This window comes from Mytilus galloprovincialis, chromosome 2, assembly GCF_965363235.1.
Source record: "Mytilus galloprovincialis chromosome 2, xbMytGall1.hap1.1, whole genome shotgun sequence".
Classification (NCBI taxonomy): Eukaryota; Metazoa; Mollusca; class Bivalvia; order Mytilida; family Mytilidae; genus Mytilus; species Mytilus galloprovincialis.
Genome location: NC_134839.1, coordinates 73,508,306 through 73,531,175, shown reverse-complemented (window position 1 = coordinate 73,531,175; position 22,870 = coordinate 73,508,306). Strand labels below are relative to the sequence as shown.

The following is a 22,870-nucleotide window of genomic DNA, read 5'->3' as shown; positions in this document are numbered from 1 at the left end:
CAGTAAGTAAAAGTGCAAGATAAGTCTGGTATAGAAAGTGACTAAAACTATATATTACTTACTTGATGACAATTGTTTGATAAAATATACAATATAGAAATGTCCTCTTCTATTCTCTCTCCCTTCCCCTTTCCTTAAACAGTATGAGTACATGTATTTACAGCATACTGTAAACATTATCAAAAGATAAAGGTTTGATTGGGGACATAAATTATGCAGATATTTGCATGTTAAAAAAGGCTGATGTTTAACTTCAAAATATAACATATGTACACTCTGTTAAAAAAAAATTGTAGAGATGTATAGACCTTGCTATATACATATCTCTGAAATTGGACACATGGCACCATATGTATGTAATAAAATTGTCAGCCCTTTTTTACCTTTTTCTTTGGAATATTGAATGAAGAAGAAAATGAATAGGTGAATGATAAGAAATATCTATTATTTAATGAATTACTATTGATTCAATAGTCTTACATGGAGGACCATTTGAAGAACAAGGACAGATTAGACAGAGAGTGGGAGGCTTTGTGTTCTTATGAAGCTGACCCTGCCAGTACAAAGGTGGCTAGTGACTCGGCCAACTCAAGGAAAAATAGATACAGTGACATATTACCATGTAAGCATTTCTTTGTGTTAAATAAATATTAAAGCTACAAGGTAGAAACTAATAATCTGCCAATTTTATTTGTATTTATTGTAATATGTTGTAATGATTTATGTACCTTTCTTAAGTATTGAAGATATCTTCTCTTTTTTTTTTGAGAATAAAAAGAGGACAGATTGGTCTATAATTTAATTATCTCTGCTTTAGAAATCTGTAATAAACTTATCAGATATGCTCCTTCAAAAGTTCGGTACATTGTTACTTTGGTGACATTATAAAACTCAAAATGGCCTCCCCAGAGTATATGGCAAAATGAGTATATGGCAGGGCACAATTTCAACTTTTGCAATTTTACATAAAGTCAAGGGTAGCATTTTGTATATACTTGCAGTTTATTTTAAAATCAAATGTTACACTCTATTGAATAATATTACTATCAATGTTCAATAGAAAATTATTTGTGATTGAAATAAGTTTTAAAAAAAATCATAGTGATGCACTTAAAAGTAAAATTTGTCATAAAGTGATTATTGATCTGAAGTCATTCATGAATGAAAAAGTGAAAGTTTCAATCGCTGATACACCTGTTTAATAAACATTCATGTAATATCTCATTCTTCAAGCTACATTACACCTTAAATACAATTTCAATGATTGTTGTTACATGAAAGTTTTGTGCACTCTTAGTTTTACGTTGTATAATCTTTGTATTATTTGATTGAACAGGATCAGCAAACCTTCTCTGATTTGTTTACATTACCCCCGCTAATTAAAATAAGTTTGTTTTTATACATTGGCTAGAGGCATAGGGACAGGGTTAAGATCTCAAAAAACATTTTTAACCCCGCCGCAATTTTGCATTTGTCACAAGTCGGGAGCCTCTGAAGTCCATTATCACTGAGCTAGTATGCATATTTGTTTAGGGGCCAGCTGAAGGACGACTCTGGGTGCACAAGTTTCTCGCTACATTGAAGACCCATTAGTGGCCTTCAGCTGTTCGTCTGTTCTATGGTCCTGTTGTTGTTGCTTTGACACATTCCCCATTTCCATTCTCAATTTTATTATAGAACTGGTGATGTATTCATAATCAAGAACACTCACAAACTTTTTTTTCTAGAAAGTAAGCATTTTAAAAATCAAGGATTGAAGTAAAAATTAATTTGTAGATATTCCTAAAACTCTTTTTTATCTGGTCTATGTAGTCAGCATTTGCTATATCCCAAATCTCAACATCCCTCTTGACAAAAGTTTTAAGAAGATTTTCTGATACTTTTATTGTTATCTTTAATTTTCATCTATTTTTAGGGCGTTTTCTTCTCCTTGTGGTCAACATTGGGACCTGCACAACCCCCAACTTTGATCGCCTTAGAAAATAGATACTATATGACATTTTTTTTTAACAGTAAATTTGAATAAGCCAAGTTTTAACAGTTGAATGCTACTTTATTCACATGAGAAGATTTAAAAGATTTTATCATAAACCAAGTTAATAATCTTTCTTTTGAATATAATGAACATCTTGTAACACATCATTTATAACCTCCATTTTCTTTGTGTCCTTTACCAAATCAAAAATTAGAAAACAATGACTGTTTTCTGAGAGCTCTGAAGTTTTTTCATGTGAGATAGAGAAATTGTTTTTGTTTAATTTTCATGTATCTAAGTAAAGATTATATTATTCTTGACATTTTCCATTGATGATTATCTTATTCGTAATTTGTGCCGAATATTTAATTTTGTTTCCTACTAGATCATTTAACATTGTTTAGATATTAGTTTAGTAACTAGGATGGATTGTAGGAGTTAGTATTAATCTACTGATGAATTATTTATACTAGAAATAACATCCTAGCTACTGTTATTGATAGTTGTGAAGGAACTCGGACTACATTTTACTCCTAATTGTTCATTCATATCCTTATAAAATTATTTGATGAGACAGTTCATCTGTGTACATCATCTCCATTGTTTGAGTTTAATCAGCCAGAATGTGTCGTAACTAGAAAAATTAAGATAATTTTTATGGGTAATTTAGAGACTTCATTTGATTTGTTTTCAACATTTTTTATATGAAAGAACTTGTGCTATAAGTTACAATGAATCAATAAACTTAACAATTGTTTACTGCTTGGTTTAAAAGGTCCTGGAAACTCAAGCCATATTGTAAACTGCACTTTTTAAATGTTGAATGAATTTAGATATATTAATTTCACACAAATTGTTTTTTTCACACGTATGACTTTTGAGATGCAGGTGTCATGAAAAACAGTTGGAAAACAGGGACAATAACAGTATCTTTCAATTTATTATTTTTATTCTATTTTTATAATTTTTAGAAATAAAAAGTTTAACAGAAAATGATGTGAATCACATCTTATGAAGTACCCAAAGTGAGGCTCTTTGGCTTTTATGAATCAATATCTTTCTGCATAGTAAATGTTTTGTTGTTAAATCAGTTAATTATGTGTACCTGTATCCTCAGGTATTTAGACAGGTATTGTACTCTTTTATTCTGTAAACTCCATAATATTATAGTTATCAAAACCTCTTTAATCTGGTAGATGTCAAAATACTCATAGAAAACAAGTCAATTGCTGTTTTAGACCCTTTTATAATCTATCACTTAAATCTTTTTCTTGTGAGAGTTACTTGCCCTTTGGGGCATGGGCACCTCCCCCTTCTGGTTCTGTACACAATTTCATTAAAAACTACATTCAGTAGTTCAACTTATTTCACTGTATTCCTGTTCTTGTTCTTATCCATACATTCTTACAACTAGTTTATACCTACTTCCCCTCTACTTGACAGGAAAGAATGAAAAATTAAAAATATTATATAACTGCTTGACTCATACACTTTTCATCCACCATTCTATTAAATCATTCAAATTAGAATGTGTAAATTTTACATTCAGCAATACAAAGTGAAAATAAATCTTTTGTTTAGGGAGAAAAGTATTCAAATAATAAAAGTAGAATAATATGTTTTATAATGAAAGATATTCATTCTGATGGCTACGTTATCATTATCTCAGTGTTAAATATTATGCAGCGTCATGTTTTTCTGTCAGTCCTGGTTGAATTATCATGTATAAACAGAAACCCTTACTAATAATGAGAGTTATGATGTAGAAAATGGTCTTGTATAGATTTATTGAGGTTTGGATTAGCAGCTGCTGACTAGAAAGGGTATAGTTATAGTGTAGATAATTACATACTGGTCAGTATTATAACTCTGACATCCACTAATTGACTCAGACAAAAGGTCATTATTATTTCACCTGACTAGGTGTTTATCATACATAATAATAAGGGAGAAAACTGCCATATTTATTCCAGCTTCATTATTGTATATTACGATATTCAATCCTCAGTTATGTAATATTGGGGTAGCTCACAACACCAATGTAAAGGGATAGAAAAACATAATGTATCATTATTTTTTAATCAAAGTATAGGATAATTTATGTATTAAGTAATACAGGTTTTTTTCTGTGATCTATTGGTTTAATTGTCTCATAAAACTGTAGGCTTCAGGAGTTGTCACATATTGGATAGAGTTGAGATAACACTCCCATATGTTATACTGGTTAAATGAAAGGTTCCAGGAAGCTGAGTTAAAAATATAGTCACAAGATACATATGTATTTCAAATAATTGACTATTTTACTGACATGTTCTTAAGGCCATATTAAATTTTTAATGTATTTTACACTGATGTAAAACATTTATATTTTAGAGACAATGTTTGAAACAAGATCATGATAAGATTGTGTTCCATGTCTTTAAATGGTGGACATTTAGTCCTCAATACAATTTATTCCTCAAAACAATTTATTATCTTAAATATCAAACTATTAAATTATATATATTTCTATCTTTGAAGTTAGAAAATTGTAGTTAATTGAGGAAGCTATTTACAGTTTTATTATTTCATATTACAAATGTTCTTATGGAGTTAAGGATTTCATGATATTTTTCCAAGAAGTGCATGATATTTTTCCAAGAATTGCGTTCAGGAATAACTGGTATTTTATGAATTGTCTGATTTCTGGCAGAATATCAAAGCTCCTTTAATTTTTTTTTTCATTATATTTTAGGAATTATTTTTTTAATGTCAATTTTTTACCATAAATATTAAAAAGATAATATCAGGTGATCATGTCAATCAAGATAATAACTTTTTTTTTTATTAATTGCATGGATGTTTATTTCTTGAAGATCGACATCAGAGTAAAATGTTAAACCTTTTTTCTTCAAATGAATACTTTTATTGAATTTGAATTTGTTATCACAATAATGGATCCTGTTATATATACATGTACTAATAATATAAACTATTTGCAGCATTTAGTTTCTTTGTTATTCTAAATGAGGAAAATGGTTAAGATTTTTCAAGCTGTAGCTTAAATGGATAGTAGCTACGATTTTCATTAAAATTACTTTTTTAATCTATATGCCGGATTTTGTACAAAAATTAAAATAATTATGATTAAAACAATTACTGGTTACGTTCATTTAAGCGTTTAGAAGCTTTTTAACGTTTAACACCTACATTTATTTATTGTCTATAGATAATAATTCGATGTTAAGCCCAACCCTTATTCATATGACCTTTACTCTTCAGTTCCTAATGCGCAATCGCACATTGTGCCTCGAAGGGAAAATGGTCAAACAGGGGAATGTTATCGCGGAAATAGTACGTGAATTTACAGTTTCAGCGAGAAAAGAAATAAAAAAGAGGTGCAGATAAGTTATTGTAAATTAAAAATAAAAAACGTCGACGAGATTGGTCATTAAAATCACTCAAAACACCTGTGACGCAGGCAAAGTCAAACAGAAGTAGCCGACGGTTTGCGTAATGTTTATATTTCTTCAATTTTCCAGATCACATGAACAAAAATCTCAATGTGTTCATAATTGTCAAAAATATGTTTATAAATTTACGGGCAGTAATCTCCCACCTTAGAAGAAATTATAAATCAACTTCCTAAACTTTAGTATTATTTTTCAAGTGTATCCTTCATGGAGGCCCCAATTTAACACACAAACACGTGTATATATTATCGGCATGGTTAAGTCATACAAATGTAATAACAAGTGTATAATATCGCCATTGTTGGAGAATCTTGGGTTGGAATAATATGCCGGTATTTGTCATATTTTTTATTTACATACTTTGATAAATGGCGTCAAATATGTACGTTTAATATAGAGTAATTATCAAATATGTAAGAAAACAAAAAGCATGTGTTCGTATCTATATATATCTTGGTTAGCTCACTCGCTGTGTCGGCAAAGTTCGGGAAGTAAACCCGATGCATAATTAATGAGATGACTAGGCACACAACACGATATGAATTATCAAGTATTAACACTTCTGTAGTTTATGAAAACATTCTAGCGATCTTATTGCTTATATTTAGTACATATCTTTGATTTTAGCAGCTTTAAAACTTGTTCATATTTTTGTCAAAATCGTAGCTACTATCACTTTAATGCATTGGAAAAACTGCCACAAAAAATAAATCAGTATTTCCGTATATATGAATTTTCCTGCCACTGAGCCATAGAAACAAATTTGTTAACTGGATGTATCCAGGCAAAAAGTTAATAAGAACCCAGAAATAAAACCCCAGATTTTGTTCATTATTGCTATATACAAAATGCTATAATATACTTTTCAATCTTCAATTTCCATAAAGCAATTTACATAAAAACAGAGAAATTGATAAAAAGTGTTTTACTCCAAACATTGATGAAAGCTGGCATTGCATAATATGTTTAAAAATCCATATTCAGTAATGGAAAGCTCAAATTCTCTTTAAAATGTCAATGAGTATTAAAAGTAGGATGCACATTATTAATTAACATAGTTAACAGATTGTGTGAACTTAATCAAATAAACTATACAGAGTATACCACTCAACAAAGCATTGCTAAACACATATCCAATATTGATGGAATTATATGTCTGGGGATCAGCTGCTGCTAACATTGAGTGTTAAACAGCTATGACAACTGTGATCAAGCTGTGATACACCTGTACAGGTATGACAGGTGGACACTAATTATCTATTAACCATTGTAATTATAGATGACCACTCCAGAGTAGTGCTGTCTAATGCCAGTAATATCACCAGCTCTGACTATGTCAATGCTAGCAGTATTGTAAGTATCTACTTTTATTTCATTTATTTGCTTTATAATAATTTATAAACACTATAAACATGATAAAGTACTCTTTTACTAAGTCGAAATTCAATCAGAAAATATGTATTATTTTGCTTCACAGATAATCTTAGTGAACTGTAGATCAAAGAATATTTTGAAAACATCTTTTGTTATAATTTTTTTCAATGATGCAGCAGCTTCATTCAGAACAGTGTTGTTTCATAAAAAGACATTCAATAAAATTATGTTTTGGAAATTTCCCCAAGAAATATATTAATTTTAAAATTAACCTTTCAATTCCAATGCCTATGATTTAAAATAGTGTCTTTTGTTACTGTGGATTCATTATAATAACATTAACGGTACCAATTTTCCTGCACCAGATGCACATTTCGACAATACATGTCTCTTCAGTGATGCTCGTGGCCAAAATATTTGAAATACAAAGCTTATATAAAAGATGAAGAGCTATAATCCAAAAGGTCCAAAAAGTATAGCCAAATCCGTGAAAGGAATCAGAGCTTTGCATGAGGGAGATACATTCCTTAATTTATAATAATTTCTAACATTTTGTAACAGCAAATTTTAATAACACAAAAAATCCATATTTTCATGTCAGTACCGAAGTACTGGCTACTGGGCTGGTGATACCCTCGGGGACTAACAGTCCACCAATAGAGGCATCGACCCAGTGGTAGTAATAACATTAACGGTACCAATTTTCCTGCACCAGATGCGCATTTCAACAATACATGTCTCTTCAGTGATGCTCGTGGCCAAAATATTTGAAATCCAAAGCTTATATAAAAGATGAAGAGCTATAATTCATTGGATACCAAGTTTCGTGGATTTTGTGGGTTGAGGTGAACCACAAAATTAAATGTTCAACGAATAACAAATTTTCTATAGGCTTGTATGTAGGCTTTGGCAAAACCACGAAATTAAATATCCACAAACATGTAAGTTTTCCTCAATCCACGAAAATTGGAACCTACAAAAAATAAAAGAATCCACACAATGATTTCTATAGTTAGACTATAATACAAATCCTTGATCCACAGTAAGCCAATAGAATAATGATAGATAAAATAACTTGATTTTAGACAGACCATGATCCGAGAAATCCAGCCTATATTGCTACACAGGGACCCCTGCCTCATACAGTGGCCGACTTCTGGCAGGTTTGTAAACATTTCTTTACTGTTTGATGATACAAGCCAGTTTTATAGTTATAAGGATTCCTACTTTTACAGGCTGCAATAAATTCCAAAGTTTTCATCACCTTTTGACTTTATAAAGTTAAAGATTAATAATATAGAATTTAATACTGCTCTTGGTTCTTGGGTAATTAGTGACTTTAATATTTTTCCATAGGCTTGATCTTTTCAAATTCTTTGTTGACAGCTTTCCAGCTGCCTGCGTAATGACAAATGAATATTTATTTGAAAGTCTTTTTCTACCTTTGAGCAAGTTGAAGAAAATTTTTGCAATTTCCAAATGGTAAAATTGGATAAATACAGTAAAATGTGAATTTTTGATCAGCCAGATCTGTAATAATTGAAGGGGTCTTAAATATTACAATCTGTATGCATCAATAGTGTTGGAAAAATCATTTAGTTCAAAAAAGGAGACAGATTAAACAGCAAATGTCTAATGTTTACATTTATATTATAACGTGAAAAAAAAAATAAGGAAGTACTTGTGTAATGAAACAGGTAACTTTAAATGAATTGAAGATTCTCTTTTGCTACTAACTGTTGGAGGTCCAGGCTTAATTTTTCCAAACCATTTATCAGTAAATTATGATTAAAATGATTTTTTCATCTATAACGATATTTGACCTTAGGTCTTTTAGTTTATTCCATTATTATCCAAGGTAACATGTGTTCCACAAAGACAATTTTCCGCATTATCAATCATCATTATATTGTTCAAACAAATTGATTGACCTGGTATTTATCAAGGACACTCATTTTGATGCATAATAAAAACTTGTAATTTCAATATTAATTTATTCTTTTGATCATAGCTAAAAATATACTGAGCAGGAAAACAGCACTGATTAATTGCCTGAACTTAAATAGATAATTTGTTAACAACAAAGAAGATCAGTAATACAAGATTTACAAAAATGACAATATGTACAATAACCAATTGTGTAAGCAAAAATGATCAGCAAAACAAGAGCTACAAGAATGCCAATATGACCAAAACAATTGGATGACCCCTTTATAATAGAAATTGCCCATAAAAGTTTTTACTTGCTTTTATCTATTTGCAAAACTATAAAAGATTGGTCGAAACTTAAAACATCGAAAATGATCAGCAATACTAGATCTGCAAGAATGCTAGTATATTATGAAATCCATTAAAGGCTCTGTATATGAGTGAGTGTCATTAATTGATGAATTTTTACTTTTTTAGTTTTTGCATATAATATTATTTTTTGACAGGTGAGTAAATCAGACTCTTAATGTATTTATATGTGTATTTCAGATGGTATGGGAACAAGGGAGTGTGATTATTGTTATGTTATCAAAATTAACTGAGAATGGTGAAGCTATGTGCCACCGATACTGGCCAGAGGAAGGCAGTGACTTGTATCATATATACGAGGTTTGTTTAAAAAATGGCTATATTAAATGACAAAAAATGATAGGCAACATGTTATAGGATATGTCTTTGAATATCTATGGTATCATTGGTTAAAATGAACTAAAATACAATTAATAGATAGGAATCAATCAAAGAATGTAAAATATTTAGTACACAAGTTTTTAATTATAATTTTCCATATAAGTTTAAATAGCATCAAAGTGTTTCTATGTTAAACCATATCTATAAATGGTTTGATATGGTTAAAATGATGCCCTCTTTACCTTAATGTGACACTCAGCTTTGGATATGGTTTAATTAAAAAAAAATGAGAGATACCAAGGAAGAAATAAAAAAAGCTACAAATTGATGACATACTGAAAATGGATGGAAAAAAGATTGAGAAACACTAATATATCTGAAAAAAAAATGGAATAAGTTCTGGTGCTCCAGGAGGTTTGCAGCTCCTGCTTCAAAAAGGATTGTGTCCCTCTTGTCAAGTATATTTTACGGTCATAAACAAAAAAAGAAGGACTTGAATAGAGTTTAGTACATTTGCACATTTAAAGATTTAAACTTTATTGTTTGAACTGACAAATTTTTGTTTTCACTTCAGGTTCATCTTGTGTCAGAACATATTTGGTGTGATGATTATCTGGTTCGTAGTTTCTACCTTAAGAATCTACAAACCAATGAAACAAGGACAGTAACCCAGTTCCATTTCCTGACCTGGCCAGATATGGGCGTGCCCAGTTCAATTAAAGCTCTCTTGGATTTTAGAAGGTACCTCCTTCTAAACATATTCATTCAGTTTGATTCAAAAATAATATAAAAGAAACACATAGCAAATATTGATGATCATTTTTTTTTTCATTGGGCTGAGTTTTGATTATATTTTTGTTAATGCTAATACGCAGCAGGTTGAACACTCAACAGTGCAATAGTGAAATCTCTGATTTGATAGAACATGTACAGGAATATTATAGCATAATCTAGGATTACTGTTGGTAGTGGAAGATTGGCATTAGCATTAATTTCTTGCTTAACATAAATGCATATTTATATATTAATAATAATTGGCAACTGTGAACTTTAGGGTGATCATTTTGCTATATGATTAATTGTTGGAAACACATTTAGGTAGGGAATTGTGGGTACTTTCCTAAAGGAATTTTGAATGCTTTATTTCTAAAGTAGTTGTTGAGCTGTTGTGCTGTGTAAGACTTGGCAATGTTTAATTCTGAATTCTACATTTTGAAAGAATTGGAGTAATATGTTCAAATTGCACATTTGATTTCAAGCATGGTGAATTTGTTGTATTATGCTTTGATTTGAAGAAGGATTGATTTTCTGTATGGTGTATTGTTCTGTAATGCTTTGCTTTTCTTAAAGTTTGATTTTCTGAATAATGGTTGGAATTATTATACTTTGCTTCTGATGAAAATTGATTTCTTAAATTTTAAAAGATTTTTAAAGCTTATATATTGATGAATAGTCATGATATTGCACATTGAGGGGTTTGAACACTAACTCCTGATAGTTTTTGTTTACCTGGTGAAGGATTTTATAAAACCTGTTCTTGTTAATGAACAGATAATTAACTGCATGTTGATGTGATTTCTGGTGTACACATCTTATAGGTTGGAATTTTTTGCAAAATTATTGGTTTTGTTATGCATTGTTTTTTAAGCAATTAGAGATTTGGCATCATCTTACGTTTTATTTGTGATGAAAGTATAAATGCTTGCATGGTGATAGGCTTTTAGATGCTTTGTTTCTGAAGGTTTTGTTTCCTGCATGATGAGGGAATTTTAATGCTATATATCTGATGAAGGTTTGATTGTCTACATGGTAATTGGATTAGCAATGCTTTATTTCTGAGGAAAGTTTCATTTCTTGCCTGGTGAAGGATTTATAATGCTTTATTTTATAAAAGATTTGGTTACCTGCATGGTGAAGGTTTTGTAATCTTCTTCTCTGACGAAAGTTTGGATTTCCTGCACAGAAATGGGCTTTGTAAATTTAAGCAACAGTTGATATTCCTGCATGGTAATAAGGATTTGAAGTTTTTATTAGTGGTGAAAGATTTGACATCCTGCTTGGTGAAGGGTTTGATTTCTTTATTTGTGATGACAAATTTGACTTCTTACTTGGTGAAGGGTTTTATATTTCTGATGAAGTTTGCATTGCCTGCATGGTGATTGGTGTTGGCTAGTACTTAGAAGATATAACCACTGCTTAGTAGAACCACTAATCTCACTTTCAGTTTCTGAGGGAGCTTTTGTGATTTAGCAATTGTATATTGACAAATTGCATAGTCACAAAAGTGATCTGGGATCTGAGTTAACCTCACTAACACTTCACTGTAGACTAGCTTTGGAATGCTTCACAGATTTGCTGGGTTACTTTCACTAACATTTTAAATTTGATGCTGCTTGATGCAGTGGTATTTTTCAGTGTTGCTTAGCTTGATAATTGTGCAGTTGGAGTCACTTACACATGTTCTTTAGCATATGTTTGGTATTAGCACTTTCTGTATATCAATTACCGGTATGCTTGATTTTTAGGGATGGAACTTTGGGTTTTTATTGGATGTGTGTTTTGGGTGGGCTTTTTTTGGTTGTTTTTTTGCAATTAAAGTTCAACATGATGTAATTTTGTAGGGCAGGGAAATAGTTCTTTGCTGGTTGATGGAATGCATACCGGTATTTATTTTTCTGAATTTGATTGATTTCGATGTATCGTTTTAATACCTTAGGGTGCAGGTCAACGTTTTGACTATTTAATTATTATAGCATTGGGTTTAGAATTAAAGTGCTGTAAAAGTCAAATGAACTTTTAGTTTCTGTTTATTAACGTAATTCCTGTATTAATTGGTTTACACTTCACATGTCTTTGAATCTCTGGTTTAAACTTCAACTTTCTTTGTTTCACTGGTGTACACCACAACTCTCTTTGAACCACTGTTTTACACTTGTACTTTCTTTAATCACTGGTTTACACTTCAACTTTCTTTGTATTACTCCTGGCGTACACTTCAACTTTTTTTGTATTACTGGTTTACACTTGTGTTTTCTTTGAATCAATGGTGAACAGTGCATGATCTTTATATCACCAGTGAAAAATGCCACTCTCTGTACTAGTAGAGAGTACGTCAAGTATTTTTCTCTCACTGTAATTATTATTTTTTTGTTGATTTATTACAGAAAAGTAAACAAGTCTTACAGAGGCCGTTCCTGTCCTGTTGTAGTACATTGCAGGTAAAATTAAATTTAGTTCATGCATTTTATTTTGTCATCAACTAGAGCATGCAAAACTGCATATGGATATTCAAAAAGTGAAGTAAGAAAGTTAAATGCTTGAAGATAGAATTATAAATGTATAGGGTGCATGTAAATTTTCCACAAAATATGAACAATTTGACTACTTTTTCTCAAAAACTTGTCTTACTAATTACATATCATTAACCGGATTTTTGTGACAAAAATGTCGGTTATTGATTTGGGGATGTACGGCGGGCGGTCGGTCGGGCGGGCGGGCGGGCGTCAATCAAATGTTGTCCGTGCATTAACTCATGAACCGTTCAACCAAAGCTTTTAAAATTTTAATATGTTGTTACTGACAACTAAATGAAGGTTAAGTTCAATAATGGCGATTGTGACTTTTACCGTTCAGGAGTTATGGTTCTTGAAAGATTGAAAAATGGAGTTTCCAGTCGTGTCCGTGCATTTACCCATGAACTGTTCTACCTAAGCTTCCCAAATTTTAATATGTTGTTACTGATGACAAAATGGAGGTCAAGTTCAATAATGACGATTTTGACTTTTACCGTTCAGGAGTTATGGTTCTTGAAAGATTGAAAAATGGTGTTTCCAGTCGTGTCCGTGCATTTACGCATGAACTGTTTTACCAAAGTTTCCCAAATTTTAATATGTTGTTACTGATGACAAAATAGAGGTCAAGTTCAATAATGATGATTTTGACTTTTACCGTTCAGGAGTTATGGTTCTTGAAAGATTGAAAAATGGTGTTTCCAGTCATGTCCGTGCATTTTCTCATGAACCATTCAACCAAAGCTTTTGAAATTTTTATATGTTGTTACTGATGGCAAATTAGAGGTCAAGTTTAATAATGACGATTTTGACTTTTACCGTTCAGGAGTTATGGTTCTTGAAAGATTGTGAAATGGCGTTTCAATTCACGTTGTTGCATTTACTCATGAACCATTCAATCTAAGCTTTTCAAATTTTAAGATGTTGATACTGATGACAAAATGGAGGTCAAATTTGATATTGACGATTTTCACTTTCACCATTCATCAGTAATGGTTCTTGTGATATTGCCAGGACACAAATAAATATTAATAAATCCGGTTTGCTGTCGTTGTGACAGCCTCTTGTTTTATGTTTGCTTTACTTAAATTTCCAATGTTTTGAATTTATAGATAGATTTTCATTTGTATTCATTTTTCTTTAGAAATAATTCAAGTATTACTAGCTTTTCTTAAAAAAAAGGATAGAAAAAAGATTTTAAAGCAATCACAAGTATTATACTTTCAACTATCAATACAAACAGATTTAGTTACCCTCTTTAACTGTTATATCAATTAAAAGATAATTTCAATTCATATGACAGGACTTTTAGAATATAAAATTTAAAGTCAAAATCATTGTATATGTATTTCATACATTTGTTCTTCTATTTTTCCTTAATATTTAATTGTTAGAATAAAAGTTTTATACATCATTATTTGATATTCATATGCATTTCCTCATGCTCTAGTTGGAAGCAAAAGTTCATTAAAATCTTTTGACACCTTTTACTCTAAATTCATTCCATTCACAAAATTATTAAGTTAGAATTAAACCTCTATATTTTTGTTTTAAAGATGATTTAAGAATATATTTATCTTCTTTAACAGTAATCAAATTAACAATCAATTCTTTCTTTTGTTGTCTAAAAACGGGTAAAATTTGGTTCCACTTGCTTTTAAATTACATACAAAATTTACTATTTAAGGAATGATTGTAATATTTTTTTCTGTCTATGAAGAAATAACATAAAAAATGTGGTGCACACTACATGGGTTATTTTTAAAGTGTGGACCACATTTTTTATGTAATTTCAAATAGACAGATAAAATGTTACAGTTATTTCTTATAATTTAATTATTCTAAATTCCATAATAAACCGGAGTAAACCATGAAAAAATGTTGATGACATCACAGTCACATGACTAAATTATGTCTGAGCTGATAATAAAACAACATTGGCTAATCAGAAGACGTGTTACATCCAAAATTAAATTATTTCTAAATAAAAAAAAAATATTGTCATGAGAATAGATGATGTATTGTGTATAACTTGTACATGTGTATTATATTTTCAGTGATGTTGTGTATAACATGTATGTGTGTATTATTTCTGAGATGGACTGGTACCTACTGTCTTGTCTTGTGTATTATAATTTCAGCAATATTGTGTATAACATGTACATAACATGTACATGTATATTACATGTACATGTGTATTACATGTACATGTATATTACATGTACATGTGTATTACATATACATGTGTATTATAATTTCAGTGATATTGTGTATTATATTTTCAGTGATGGATGTGGTAGGACTGGTACCTACTGTCTTGTATTGTGTATTATGATATCAGTGATATTGTGTATTACATGTATATGTGTATTATAATTTCAGTGATGGATGTGGTAGGACTGGTACTTACTGTCTTGTAGATATGGTACTTAATAGGATGGCTAAAGGAGCCAAAGAGATTGATATTGCTGCTACACTGGAACATATCAGGGATCAAAGGATGGACACTGTAAAAACTAAGGTAACTTGTAAAATTAAGGTTAAGTTAATGTTGGGCTCTAAATTTAATCTGCTAATCTGGGATTTGATACACTCATTATAATCAGGATAGTATTTTTTTTTATTCACTTTAAAAGGTAATGTCAGGTATCATCATTATACACAAAACAATATTTTCACACACTTGTACCTGTTTACAAAACTAAAGATGGACGTGCCATGAAAAAATGGAGGTATTGATAAGAGCTGGAATTGAAAAAAAAAAAGAGTAAAATTTTTCAAACCTTTCAAAATTATGTAGCATTTGTTGTCTTGTCTGTGACCAAATCAGAAAGTCAAACAAAGGGAGGGAGGACATATACATTTTGTACAACACTATATATTGGATGCTCTATACCTTGTAGGAGTTCACCATTTTCTGTCAAGTGAATTTTTCACTTACTTTGAGTAATAGGATAACTATATTCGATATTTGGGATCCTTACAAAGTGTACATAAAATAAAATAAAAAGATGTGGTATGATTGCTAAGTATTTATAATGTCATCAGACAGGGCCCATTTTGGATCAATGATGGAGGCGAAGTTTTTAGTGTCATATCTCAGATACATGTACACTAAGCAGTTGTCAATTTTATTTGGGCTATGAATTGATTGTAAGGTCTGTTTGGCAGGTTTCATCTGACCTGACCTAATTTTCAACAAGAGCGATTGTTACACAAGTTTTTATGTTTTGTAGGAACAGTTCCAGTTTGCATTGGCAGCAGTAGCTGAAGAAGTCCATGCCATATTAAAGGCACTCCCACAGTGAAGACCTCTCTTCAATCTGATTGGTTGAAAAATTGATATTATATGTACTGAATTTACATATAACATTTTGGGTGTGAATCTCATGTTGTTTAGTGTCAAATCAGAATAAACATTTTCTCAAATAAAATCTTACAGAATCTTTATTCTGAGCTTTAAAACAAAAGTTGTATTTACTTCTGCTAATTTTGTATACCATTTACAAATTTAATTTATTTATGCCATTTTTATTTATTTTAAAGGAGTGCCTAGGCAAGTTAAGGTCAAGTTTTATGATTTTTATATGTTATATATATATATATTGTAATGAAGCTATATATAGGTTACTCTGGCAACAGCAGTCAAGATTTATGGGGACTACTAATGATTTAAGTAGCATAGATTCCACTATGACATTTGCAAACAACATTTTGAGAGTATTTTCATGACTTTTATTCATGAATTTTTTTAACATTATTAACAAAGTTCTGTCTTCTTGCCTGCATTTATGAGATATTTATAGTTTAAAGACAGATTTATATAGTTATGTTTATTAAATTCTATTTCTATTTTATTTAGAAGAGCATTTTATTCTTTACCTATTTAGTTTTACTTGTGTTGTGAAAGCAGTTGAAAATAAAGCAAACTACATCTTGTTAAAATCTAGATAGTTGCTGTCTCAAGAAGATTAAAAAAAAAACGTATATTCAGTCATGTCTTCCTTTACTCTCCTATGACCTTTTAAAACAACAGAGGTCGTCAATCTTCCATTTCAAAGTTTTTTTTAGTGGGATTAAAAAGCACGGTGAAACAAATTAAGCACCTGTGGTTTGGCTAATAAGTTGGAAAATATTAACAGAAAGAAGAAATTATTTTCTCTTTCCAATGTCGATGTATAAAAAATTCAGAAAAAAATAATTCATTATGGACATATAGCCTTGCTGACAGAGTTAATATTGAGACCATTACTAAAGTAATTTGAAGATATTCTGTCTTATTGATTTTTACATAAAAACAGTACTGTTAATTTGAAGCCAAGATTTTATTGCTTTTTGGAGCTGCTTAATAGTTCAGGGGAATTAAAAGTGATGACATCATCTTATAAGAATTAATTTGTTGTAACAAAACCCAATGATTTCAGACCTGTTAATCTTTCATTTGTAGAAATTTTCAGATATTTAGCTATCAGATTCACAAGAAGATTTATTTTTCTTCTACCTATTCCATGACCATAAAACTATCATGGCAGATAAATCCATGAACAAGCTTTGATATAGGCCATTGAATCATTAAAGGTTAAGAGTGGGAAAATGAATCTAATATTGCTGCCCAAATGCCTAATATTTTTTTGAAAAGACAGGGAATTTAAGAGTTATCTTTGGCTTTGTAGTTCATAAAGTAGAAGACTTCTTAAGACTGAGTTTTACTTTTTTTTTTTATTATATTAAGAATCTCTTGTATATGCTTACTTGCTCCAATAGTTAACAGTTAAAAGAACATATTAAGAACAGAAATCAAAATGAATTGGCTTTGTGAAAATCAATTAAACTTGAAACTTGAATATTAAATAATTTTATCTCATTAAAACATAACTTGCATTTTCTAGAACTATTGATCAGTATCAATTTCAGGATGTTTAAAACTGAATTTACACTGATTGTTCTACACTTACATAAATCAAATACAACAGGTATATTGAGCTTACTGATTAAACTTTTATGATGATGATGAATTATTCTTTATGAAGGATTTTCATATACTAGTTATTGATCTTTTATTGTCTGTTTCAGAGATATTACCTTTCAATTAGAATTCATCAAACTTTTAAGGTTTCAATAAATGTGATATTTTGTTATACCGATGTTTTATAAGCTTTCATTTATTTTCAAGATTCAATACTAACAGTATTTCCATAAACAACTACTTTCATACTAAATTTTTATATGTAGACCTTTTAAACCTCTTCTTAAATTATTATATATAATTATAATTGTAAGGTTTTGAAGAAAAAGCAATGTTGCTTGAATCTTATTTGTCCTTCAAGGTATTTATTTTACCATCATTGGAGGTCACACATGACCTCAGATATAATCTGTCTGTCATAATCAAATGTTCTTCCATTTAGACAATCTTCAACTTTATACAAGTATACAAAAAATGAAAAAGTTAAAAATTAAGCACGATGATAATTTCCAAACATACAGAAATACATTGTATAAAAAACACTTTTGTGAGGTTGTAAAACTGCATTTTTAGATTATGAATGCTTATGTGTGTCTTTCAGTTTTATGCTGTTATCTACAAGTAATACAGTTAAAGCATGGCAGTGCTCTTTTATACTGAAATTTAATCATGTAATGAACAGTACAACATACTGTATTTTGGGGGACTACAAAGTTAATGGTGTTATATTTTCATCTTTATTATCCTATCCATGTTAAGTTATTGTTGATTATAAAATCTTTTACGTATATTTCAAAGACCTTGAAATCAAAGATGCTTTTACCAAACTATTAAATCATGAAGTGACTTTGTTCTAATTAATTATATTTTCTTGATACAAGAATTGTTTGTTGTAATCATATCCTTATTATTATTTGAACTATAGGTAATGAGTATTAAAGAAAACTAAGGTAGTCATCAGGGTATAGTATGCAACAAGAAGAATATAATAAGGTTATTAAAGTTTGCATTTTAAAGGAAGATGAATACAGATTTGAGAAGTAATGAGACAGATTTGTATTTTATAGATCGTGGTATCCAGCCCACATCTTCATATTTATCACTTGTGATTAAGGCTCAGAACAGCTTGTTAATTCTCTTATATATTTTATGAAGTTTTACTGTTAACAGATATATATTTTTTCTTTCACTATATGGTGTACATCTCATATATTTATCAATAAAGGATTTGATGTAGTACAATGTCACAAATTTTAAATAAAAAATTCTGAAGATGCAGTGATTGAATTAACATGTTTACTATTAATGCACCAGAATAGCATATCAGGAAGCGTGCAATTAGGCATGGCTCTTAAAAAACCTAAGAATACAGGTTTATTTGAGAAAAAAATCTGCTTATTATTTAGAAAAGATCGGAAGTTAAATGAGGTTTGTACTTCATCATATCCTTTTAACCATCTATGAATGTTGTACTGTTGATTGTAGTAGAGGTCAAATAAATCGTCAATGCAATCTGTACACGTGTATTCTGTTGTTACTCGCCGTGGAGATGTTATACATTATTTCACCATCCAATAAATTCACCAATACTAGAAATTCAAAAGGACATCTCTGAAACAAAACATCTATCAATTTCTTAACTTTGAAAGAGACACAAGCTTGGGCAAGCAATGGGTAACCTTCAACCTTTCTTACGGCTACATATTGTTAAAGGACATAAGCATGCAGACAACATATAATGAACATTTAGAAAAAAAACCCTCCATATTTTAATTAACTGAAAGTGGGATAGATTATGATGACTACTATACTGCCATAAAAGAGACAAAAGAAACCAGGGGACATTCAAACTCATAGATAAAAAAACACTGATGCCATGGCTAAAAAAAAGAAAAAGACAAACAGACAATTAATAGTATATAAGACAAAACATATAAAGCTAAAGAATAAGCAGGTGCACCAGATGGGTAAGCAGAACCGGCTTCACATGTGGCCCCCATCATGTTGCTCATGTTAATACACACTCGGTAAATTCGGTTAGTACATATCTGATATCACCTGTTAAACGGATATTCCATAACGGTCAACCAACTCCTGATGGCATCAGTAAAATTTACAAAGGGATTATTTCAATTTCACCACATGGAACTCTTGGTTCAATAGCTTCCTTAAGAGCAGAAAACCTCTATCAAGGAAATCGTTATAAGAATTACATTCATGGAGATATCGTATGAATTAGCATATATACTCCGTGTGCAGGCTGTACTGGATGATAATGCTACATAGAAATGGAAAGATCACAATTGGGAAACTGAAATCATCTCTTTTGTCGTACACTTGTTTTCAACCGACCTTCATTGTCAATATATAGATGTAAGTCAAGATATGAGGCAGACTGAACTGTATGTGTTGTATCCTTTGTCTCTAGTTCGGTGGTATAGATGCGTTCAACATAGTCCTCAAACTATGAATTTATTAGGGAAAGAACGTCCTCCATATAGCGGAAAATAAAGTTAAAGGATATTGCTAACTTTTTTTCTTTCTTCCTAAGAAGTTCCTGAATGAAGTCGGCCTCATTAGAATAAAGGAACAAGTCGACAAGAAAAGGGCACAATTGGTTTCCATGGCAAGGTTGATTGTTTGTTATAAAACACGTCCTCCGAACGTAACAAATATGCTGTCAATCAAGAAATTAAGCATCATGATAATGACAGTTTCAGAGATTTTTTGTTTGAATCGTAGTGATTTTTTTTAAAAGTAGGATTTATCCCTGCCTACGACAAGATATTTGTATCTACGCTGGCAATACTTTTTGGAAAGATTGGAACTGATCTAAATCTTTCCTTAGGCACTGGCCTCCCTAACAACATGACAGGTGAGCTACTATTACTAAATGAATTCACCCTGAAATATAGTTCCCCACAGTTCTCATATATATGCACATAGTATACATATAAACTGTGAAGAAATTGGTATATTTTTGGAGCAGTTCATTGAAGAATGTATGTCTTGTAGGTGTGTTGATGTTTTTTTAAAAACATTTAAGATAATTGAGTAATGCTACAATACTAGATGAGTGACAACTGTCATTATCATTGACAAGGTGGACCTTTAATTACATTGCCCCACCTCCTAAACTGTCAATCAAATTGACCACATTACTTATCAACCTCAGTCTTACAAATTATACAGACCTTTCAATATACATTTCATTACACAAATATCAATGAATATTTGACCTCATTATTGAATACACAAATGTATATATTAGATGTTTGATATATAAGGATGATAGATTTATTTATTGTCAATTACTTTTGATCTACATTACATAAAGTAATTCTGTAAATTATGTCTGAAAGATAATGATTAATTAAGGATTAACAAGATCTTTTAAAAAAAAGAACTTTAAATATAAATATATATGAATGTATAAAAGGTATTCCAGTAAAACTTACAATTCACTTTATAAATTTCCAATAATCATCTGCAATTAATGCTCAATTTAGGTTAGTTCACTTATTTTTTTTATCAGTCATTGGCGTGAAACAGTTTTAAAAATTTTAAAACTTTTAATTATGCATGTAACAAACCATTTTTTATTAGTTTATTCCCCAGTTATATTATTTATATGTCTATTTTAGTGATTTGAATTTTTATAAGAAGTGAATACACTTTTGCAATCAAGAAAACATCCTTATTTCAATAAAATAAGTTTTTATACGACCGCAAAAATTGAAAATTTTTTGGTCGTATATTGGTATCACGTTGGCGTCAGCGTCGTCGTCGTCGTCCGAATACTTTTGGTTTTCGCACTATAACTTAAGTTTAAGTAAATAGAAATTTAGGAAATTTAAACACAAGGTTTATGACCATAAAAGGAAGGTTGGGATTGATTTTGGAAGTTTTGGTCTCAACAGTTTAGGAATTAGGGACCAAAAAGGGTCCAAATAAGCATTTTCTAGGTTTTCGCACTATAACTTTAGTTTAAGTAAATAGAAATCAATGATATTTTGACACAAAGTTTATGACCACAAAAGGAAGGTTGGGATTGATTTTGGGTATTTTGGTTTCAACTGTTTAGGAATTAGGGACCAAAAAAGGGCCCAAATAAGCATTATTCTTGGTTCTCGCAAAATAACTTTAGTATAAGTAAATAGAAATCATTGAAATTTAAACACAAGGTTTATCAACACAAAAGGAAGGTTGGGATTGATTTTGGGAGTTGAGATCTCAACAGTTTAGGAATTCAAAAAGGGGCCCAAATAAGCATTTTTCTTGTTTTTCGCTCCATAACTTTAGTATAAGTAAATAGAAATTTATGAAATTTAAACACAAATGACCATAAAAGGAAGGTTGGGATTGATTTTGGGAGGTTTGGTCCCAACAGTTTAGGAATAAGGGGCACAAAGGGTCCAAAATTAAACTTTGTTTGATTTCGTTAAAAATTGAATAATTGGGTTCTTTGAGATATGCCAAATCTAACTGTGTATGTAGATTCTTAATTTTTGGTCCCGTTTTCAAATTGGTCTACATTAAGGTCCAAAGGTCTAAAATGAAACTAAGTTTGATTTTAACAAAATCCAAATCAGGATCCAAAATAATTATATTAAGTATTGTGCAATAGCAAGAAATTTTCTATTGCACAGTATTCAGCAATAGCAAGAAATTTTCTATTGCACAGTATTCAGCAATAGCAAGAAATCTTCAATTGCACAGTGTTGTGCAATAGCAAGAAATTTTTAATTGCACAGTATTGTGCAATAGCAAGTGTTTTCAATTGCACAGCATTGCGCAATAGCAAGAAAATTCTAATTGCACAATATTGCGCATAAGCAAGCAATATCTAATTGCACAATATTGCGCAATAGCAAGATATTTTCAATTGGAACTATCTTTCTTTGTCCAGAATAGTAGTTGAATCAACTTAAATCATTGTTTTATACATTATACAATGTATATTCACTTTTACTACCAACTGATAAATTAAAACAATATTTACCATTCAGTGATAACAAGCACTTTTTTTATATTTTAATATTTTATGATGTATTTAAATGAATACTTATTGTTGCAAACTCCATTAGAAATTTGAATTGAGATCAGTTTTGGAATAAGGGAAAGGGGCATGTGAAAAAAAAATTGGGTGGGGGTGCTCAATTTTTCTCATTTCAGATTTCATAAATAAAAAGAA

At 30.3% G+C, this 22,870-nt stretch overlaps 1 protein-coding gene across 1 annotated transcript in view; it reads left to right on the top strand.

Annotated features, from left to right (window-relative positions):
* Positions 1-19,194, top strand: part of LOC143064360 (receptor-type tyrosine-protein phosphatase N2-like) — a 141,065-nt gene extending 121,871 nt beyond the window's left edge. Inside the window, exons 14-21 of the mRNA XM_076237128.1 lie at positions 475-622; positions 6,707-6,780; positions 7,887-7,964; positions 9,280-9,399; positions 9,995-10,161; positions 12,585-12,638; positions 15,093-15,231; positions 15,947-19,194. Of these exons, the coding sequence (XP_076093243.1) occupies positions 475-622; positions 6,707-6,780; positions 7,887-7,964; positions 9,280-9,399; positions 9,995-10,161; positions 12,585-12,638; positions 15,093-15,231; positions 15,947-16,018 (852 nt within the window). The 3' untranslated portion in view covers positions 16,019-19,194. The remainder of the gene's footprint in view (positions 1-474; positions 623-6,706; positions 6,781-7,886; positions 7,965-9,279; positions 9,400-9,994; positions 10,162-12,584; positions 12,639-15,092; positions 15,232-15,946) is intronic.
* The last annotated feature ends 3,676 nt before the right edge of the window (positions 19,195-22,870 follow it).